This window comes from Elephantulus edwardii, unplaced genomic scaffold (genome assembly GCF_000299155.1).
Source record: "Elephantulus edwardii isolate Elephantulus edwardi_28Jun2011 unplaced genomic scaffold, EleEdw1.0 scaffold00007, whole genome shotgun sequence".
Taxonomy (NCBI): domain Eukaryota; kingdom Metazoa; phylum Chordata; class Mammalia; order Macroscelidea; family Macroscelididae; genus Elephantulus; species Elephantulus edwardii.
In genome coordinates this window covers 24,930,040-24,937,524 of record NW_006399757.1, presented here as the reverse complement: position 1 = coordinate 24,937,524, position 7,485 = coordinate 24,930,040, and the positions used below count along the sequence as shown (strand labels likewise).

At 39.1% G+C, this 7,485-nt stretch overlaps 1 protein-coding gene across 3 annotated transcripts in view; it reads right to left on the bottom strand.

Moving 5' to 3' along the window:
- Positions 1–1,325: 1,325 nt before the first annotated feature.
- The window catches only part of KLHL7 (kelch-like family member 7), an 81,562-nt gene continuing 75,402 nt past the window's right edge, over positions 1,326–7,485 (bottom strand). The window contains exons 10-11 of one of the 3 annotated variants that reach the window (XM_006880292.1): positions 2,923–3,020; positions 1,326–1,803 (exon numbers count right to left, since the gene is read on the bottom strand). In XM_006880292.1, coding sequence (XP_006880354.1) covers positions 1,520–1,803; positions 2,923–3,020 — 382 coding nt within the window. In that variant the 3' untranslated portion in view covers positions 1,326–1,519. The remainder of the gene's footprint in view (positions 1,804–2,922; positions 3,021–7,485) is intronic. The other 2 variants (XM_006880293.1, XM_006880291.1) reach the window with 2 other exon arrangements.

Sequence of the window (7,485 nt, the reverse complement as noted above, 5' to 3'; positions counted from 1 at the left end):
ATATTAGCTTGATATTAAACTCATATATTTTTCAGTGGAGTACAATGTTCAAAATTCTACATAAAAATGTTCAGAATAGACAAATCAAAGAGAAAGCAAGCCTGGGATACTTTGTGCCAAGGGTAAGGAGTAGAGTTTGGAAAACATGTGGACCACAGCGACTGAATACTAAGTTTCTCTTTAGGGTCATGAATATGTTCTGAAATTGGTAGTATGTTGCACATTTGCTGACACAATAAAAACCATTGAAAGGTACATTTTAAATGACTGGACTGTCTGGTATTTGAATAATATCTCAATAAATGTTATATACATTAAAAAACCTATATAAATAGGCTTTCTCTAGTTCTCTTTTAATTTTAGGGAATAAAACGTTTATTTTTTTTTTAAAAACCCACTCATGTAAAGAACAAAGAAAATGACAACAGAAACACTGCTTCACAAATTTAAAAAAAAATTCCATTATCTAACGTTTAAAACAAGGAATGAGTAAAACTAAGTTTAAGTGAAAAAATTTTAATACTGTCAGATAAAAACATGATGGTGATAGCTTTGCACAAGCTCAGCATACACATAATGCTAAGGCCAAAACATTACTAGGAAAAGAAGTAGTCAGATTTGTAATTTATTAACAAACAATATAAGAGCTGATACATATTTCAAATGGTCATGTTGACAAAGTTTTCAGAGATTACTAGTTTGAATATACCTCTTTCATGTGTCTTAAGTGGGAGGAATAATCTTTAAATTCAAGGTCAACACGGATATTATAACTTTCAGTGCAAGTGATCTGGAAATTTATTAGAAATATATCTTTTTCTAGTTAAGAATTCTTTTTAGGGTTTGATTTTATTTACTAGTAAGGACTAAAGAGGCACAATCCTTTTTAAACAGGGTAAAAATTAAATAAATTAATGATAGGTTCTTAAAAGACATGATATATTTAATACGTTTTATGATAATTTAGATACTCCAAAAATCTGTTTATGAAGTTTTGTATGCCTTGATACATTCTAGGTTTGCTCTTAAAATGGAATAAATGTGGAATTTAATGAAACATATGAAAACAAGCAAAATGCTATGAGACTAAGCTGCTCCACCAGGGTGCCCATCTGACTTATAATTTACACTATTCCTCAAATTCCTGATTGAGCAAAACCAGACCAAGCTACATATGTGACGCTGTAGGAAAACAATCTCCTCCTTCACTAAGAAGGCAATTCAGTTCCCCATTCGGTCACCATCACAGTTACAAACAGGAAACATTTAATGTACGAGTTCAGATTTCACTAAATGAGGACCATTTTCAAGTTTTGGCCACGTGGCCAGCTATGTAGTGTGTTCTATTCAAGTAAGGAAATCCATAAACATTTCTTTTACAGGGAACTTATTTTACTTAAAACTTTCTTTAAAAAACCCAACACAACTCCAAGCCAAAACTTTATAACCAAAATCTCGCTACACAAAGCACTGGTGGTCACAATTTTTAGTCTGATGAGTTTTGAAGTCTGCTCAGCCTTCATGTTTCTAGGGTCTCTTCATTTGCTCCACAGGTATCAACGACACAAATTAAACAGCTCGTTACTGGAAAAGCACGCACTTTGGAGTTTGCGAACCATTTGTCTGTTTCAGTGTTATATTCCAGGATGTGTCCTAAACGACCCACACCTTGAAAACCAGCCAAGACATAAACTATAGAGCCGACTGCTGCGCATTTCACGGTGACACCTTTCCATGGCATTGGTGAGACCATCTTCCATTCATTTAGTTTAATATCATAATACTCCACATTGTCCAGACCACCTTCAAAAGAATAACACAGCATGAGCAACAAAGAAAAGGATAAAGACAACTCAAAAAGCTTGTCATTATGCTAAGTGAACTAATTCAGGCCTATAAGCATAAATATTGTATAAGACCATTATTACAAAACAACTATGAGGATCCAAGGAGGGGGAGCAGACAGCTGAGGATTGGGGTGGGTGCCAGACCTATAATCATAGGGTCACACAATCTGACGGGTGGAAAGAGGTGGGAGAGATTTGGTGTGAAAAACAATGTATATAAACCAGTATAAAATAATTAAAAAAAACCCACACAAACAAACAAACAAACAAACAAACAAACAAACAAACTCAAAACAACCACAAAAATCCCAATCTTATAAAGGAATATATTTTGTACTTTATAGAAAAGTTGTAGTAATTTTACAACAAATATCTATATCCTCACCACTATTAGTATTTTATTATTCTTCAATATAACGGAAGCTTAATGTTTTTGTTTAGAATCGTCAATACTGTTTATTTTACAAAATGAAAAATATTCAACCATAAAATCATAAAAGTGACTGGCTGGTGGATTTTTTTTATTATAATTATTCACATTTCTTTCTTTCTACCATTTATCTTTCAGTCAACTCAATTCATTGCCATCGAGTCAGAAGTGTCTCCTCAAGGAAAATCACGAGGGAGAAACTGCCCATCTTTCTCTCCCAGAGTAGCTGGTGGATTTAAACTGATGAGAGGGGACCCCTTCGCTTAACAGCACAACTCCCTATGGACTGCACCAACCGAGCTCCCTAACTCTCAGTAGTTTATAGAAAATATAAAATGTATGTGGGGAAGTAAAGGAGAGGAAAGTTACTTCTTTTCTATACTTAAATAATGTTTAAAATGTAGTCTATGGACTATCTAATTTTCAATATTTAAGATACTAATGAGGTGAATTTTAGCCATTTTCAAAGTAAGAATATTGATATTTAATGTAATGTTTAAAATATTTAGGAAACTTTATGTAATGATTTATGCAGTAGATGATTGCTTCTAGATTTTATGAAATGCTTCAGTCATTTGAGAGAGTGGCTGTAAGAAGACTCAGTCAGAATGCTAGATGTTTGATGAGTGAGTTAATGTCACATACCTAAACCATTCTGACCTCCCACAGCGAATATCTTGTCCTTTACAAATACCAGCCCATGGTTCTTCCTGGCTTCAATCATTGGACACAGTTCTGTCCACCTAAAAAAAGAAAAAAGGAAGTATTTTAGTGTGTTCGCTTACAGGAAGTAAAAAGACTCTCGGATTAATTTACTAGAAAGATTCATTATGCGAATTAAGTGTCATATAGTTACCATTCATATGTGTATACACAACCTTACCGCCATGTGCACACACAAGCACACAGAAAAATGACCAGAAGGCTTAAACCCCCCATAATTATTAAATGGGGTAAACAGAGATTTCATTCCTTTCAACTCTGGATATGAGAGGATATCAGGAGAGAAATCTTAGGAAGAAATTGAAACCCTGTAGTTCATAATAGCTTGTAAAACAGGAACAAGAAGAGAAAGGTACTCAGAGAATATAAAGTGGTTACTCGGCCACGTGTTTTAAATTTATGCTTATATGTATGTTATAGCACAAACTCATCGGTATCTAGCACCCAGCAAACTAGCAGTGTTCATTACTTGTCACGTACCTAGCCTCAAATGTACATCAGGGAATTCTAATAGCAAAAGAACTCCAATTCTTCTCTAGTTTAACTACCGTATTTTCACACAGAACCCCAATGTGTTATATGTTCTTCTGTATAACAACATTTTTTAATGTGTTAGCAACCTCAATGTCAATAATTTTTTCTGTCCAACAGATTTACTGTCAAGTTACTGTCTTGGTTAATGCCTGTTCATGTGGAGGCTGGGTTCTCAACAGAAGCACCTTGCGTTTCTAAAGCAGCCCTTCTGGCAGGATTCCTTCTCTACTCTGTAAATGGTTCTCCAAAGTAGATAGATACTATGTTTTATGCCTTGGAAATAAACTTGCACCTTGAGGGCAAAGGCCCCTCATGTTGGCAAGGCTGTCATACCACAGGAGTGGGCATTCTGCCCTGCCATCTGGCTGGCAGTAGCCTTGCTTCAGCTACTCAGATCTCCTGCCTTGTGGGAGCCACTGCAGAGGGCTGTGTCCATCTCTAAGATGAGGAGGGTCTGACTGGCCACCTAGAGATTCTGAGGCCAGAGCTGTTGTTAGGTACCGTGAAGTTGACTATGACTCAGTGACCCTATGAATAAACTACCTGAACACTGTCTTATCCCGTGCCATCCTCGTCATCTCTGACACAATGAAGCCTACTGCCACAGTCAGTCACTGTTGTCAATTCACTTGGTTGAGGGTCTTCCTCTCTCTGTCACCCCTCTCTAAGAACAACCTTTCGTAGCAACATGCTCAAAGTGTGTGAGACAAAGCTTCATAATCTTTGTCTTCAAGGAGCATTCTGGCTTCTATTCTATAAGACATATTTTGAGACCATTGTTATAAGAGGAAGATCACAGCTGATACAAGATGGAAGAGTGGATACGGATACACACACACACACGTTTCTTTTGTATTGTGCCATAAAGTGATGCACAGATTTCTGAGCTGACAGAGGACAGGATGAGTAAAGGTGCCCTGGGTAGCATAATGCATTATATGGTGCATTGCTTTAAAAAGTTGGTGGTTCAAATTCATTGAGTGCTCTGCAGGAGAAAGATGTCTCCTCTGGTAAAGATTTACAGACTTAGAAACTCAGTGGAAGGTTGCTATGAGCTGGAGCCAAGCTTTGACAGCAGTGAGACTGATTTGGTTTTTAGGTTTAGGATAAAAATAAGGATGTTCTCAGTGTGCCCCAACAAGTACATCTGATGGACTCTGGTCTCAGCAGTATAGCAAAGGTTTCAAAAGATAAGTGTTTTTTTTTTTTTTTAAAATATGCTTTATTTAAAATAATGTGCTTCAGGGGAGCTCTGGTGGCCTAGTGGCAAGGAGCTGCAACTATAATCCCAGAGGCACACGGTTCGAATCCACCAGATGCTCTGCCGGGAAAAGGAGGGACAACCTCCTCCTGTACCAGTCAGATCTGATTTGACGGTACACTCACACACACACACAAAAAAAGAATAAAAAAAAAAAAAATAAAATGTGCTTCGATGAAAGCGGGCTGAGGTTCAACTGACATCAGGGCCAACAAGGATAAGACATTCTAAGCTGGCTGGCTGGAGGCAGTTACAGCAGTTTCAAGGGCCTGGGGCCATTTTAAATTATTTCAGCACTCCCAGTTTTATCTCCTGCTGTGGGTTTAGGGGTATTTCAACTTTATATTCCCAACTTAAAGTAAAGGGGGAAAGGGGTGAAGATCTCCTAAAATCCACTTTGTGCTAAAAGGAGGCCAGTGCAGGAGAGGGGTCTTATGTTGAAGGAGGCTTGGATGGATGGGTGATACTGAAAGCTGATTAAAAGGAATCTTAACAAATTGGTCTGGTTTGTTAAGGCTTCAATTCTTCTAGAAAGATGACAACACAGGGATCCGCAGGCGTGATGGTAGTGGAGGAAGGAGGAAGGAGCCAGGAGGAAGCCGCTGATCCAGCAGAGACTAAAAAAAACCAGCATATGTAGTATGTGACAAGCCAGAACCAAGGTCAAAGGGAGAACAAAGGATTCAAGGAATATCAACATGTCAACAAAGGGAGTGAACAGCCTCAACTACCAAAAAGTGCCCCTCCTTTCCCTCCCCAGAAGACCACCCACCCACCTACCTGGTTATACCACAATGGAAGGTCTCTTTCTAAAGACCCTCACTTAAAAAACCTGCCCTAATCCACTTTGTTGTTGTTGTTGTTATGTGCCATCAAGTCATGCTTGGGACTCATAAGGATCCTATGTACAAGAGCCCTAAACGCCATTCTATCCTGTGCCAACCTCGCCATCTCAAATACACTCATTCCCACCACTCCACTCACAGAATCGATTCATCTCATTGAGGGTCTTCCTCTCTTGCACTGTTCCTCCACTCTCCCTAACATGATGTCCCTCCTTGCAACATGCCCAAAGTATGTCAGACAAAGCTTCAGAATCCTTGACTCCAAGGAGCATTCTGGCTTCACCCTCTCCAGGACAAACCTGTTTGTTCTCCTAGCAGACCATGGTCTATTAACACTCTTCTCTAGCACCACAGCTCAAAGGCATCAATTCTCTTTCTATCATCCCTATTCACTGTTCAACTCTCTGATGCATAGCACGTAATTGCAAAGACTATAGCCTGGATCAGGTGCACCTTAGTCTCCAGCCTGACGTCCTTGCACTTCAGTACTCTTGAGAGGCCCTTCATAACTGACTTTCCCAAAGCATTTCATCTCCTGACTTCCTGGCTGCTGTTACCAAGAGTGTTGACTGTGGAACCAAGTAAACTAAAACTGTTAACTATCTCAATCTCTTCACCATCCATACTGATGCTGCCAATTGGCCCAGTGGTGAGAATCTTTGTTTTCTTGATGTTGAGTTTCAATCCATATAGGAGACTGCAGTCCTTGACCTTCTGCACCAAGCGCTTTAGGTCCTCCTCAGTTTCAGCAAGCAGGGTAGTGTCATCCGCATAACACAGGTTGCTGATGATTCTTCCACCAATCCTGATGCCACATTCCTCCTCGTACAGCCCAGTGCCTCCGATGATCTGTTCTGCATACAGATTGAAAATGTATGGAGACAAAATACATCCCTGACGAACCCCCTTCTTGATTTTGAACCATCCAGTGTCTCCCTGCTCTGTTCTGACAACTGCCTCTTGGTTCAAGTATAGGTTTTGCACAAGCATAATCAAATGTTCTGGGATTCCCATTCTTCTCAGAGTCAGCCATAGCTTGTTGTGATCCACACAATCAAAAACCTGTCCCAATGTGGTGAGCAACAGGATAATATCCATATATGCACCAACAACTAGAGCCAAAGAGGAGGAAATAGAAGATTTCTACCAACTTTGCAGTCAGAAATTGATCAAACATGCAATCAAAATGCATTAATAATAATGGGCGACTAGAACGCAAAAGTTGGGAAACAGGGAAGAAGGATCAGTAGCTGGAAAACACAGGCTTGGTGAGAGAAATGAGGCTGGAGATAGAATGATAGAGTTCTGCACATTCATTGATTTATTCATTGCAAATACCTTTTATAAGAAACATAAACACAGGCTATACACATTGATCTCACCTGATGGCATGCATAGAAATCAAATAGATTACATTTGTGGAAAGACTCAGTGGAAAAGCTCAATATCAGCAGTAAAAACCAGGTCAGGTGCTGATTGTGGGACAGACCACTCATATGCAAGTTCAAGATGAAGTTGAGGAAAATTAAATCAAGTCCACAGGAACCAAGTCTGTCCCACTCAAATTTCAAAAGCATCTCAGGAACAGGTCTGAGGCCTTGAGCACCAAAGAGCACAGACCAAATGAGCTCTGGGAGGATATCAAGAGAATCGTCCTTATGCTGAGTGAGGTATCTCAGTCACAAAGGGACAAATGCTATATGGTGCCACTGTTGTAGAATGAGGCTGGCATCGGGGTGGGGGTAAGGCTGAGAAAAACTGGATGAAATATGTTTATGGCATTGAAGTCTACGGGGGAGAGAATAAAAGTATTATATTTTAGGGCATTATGTTTATCGTAGGAGT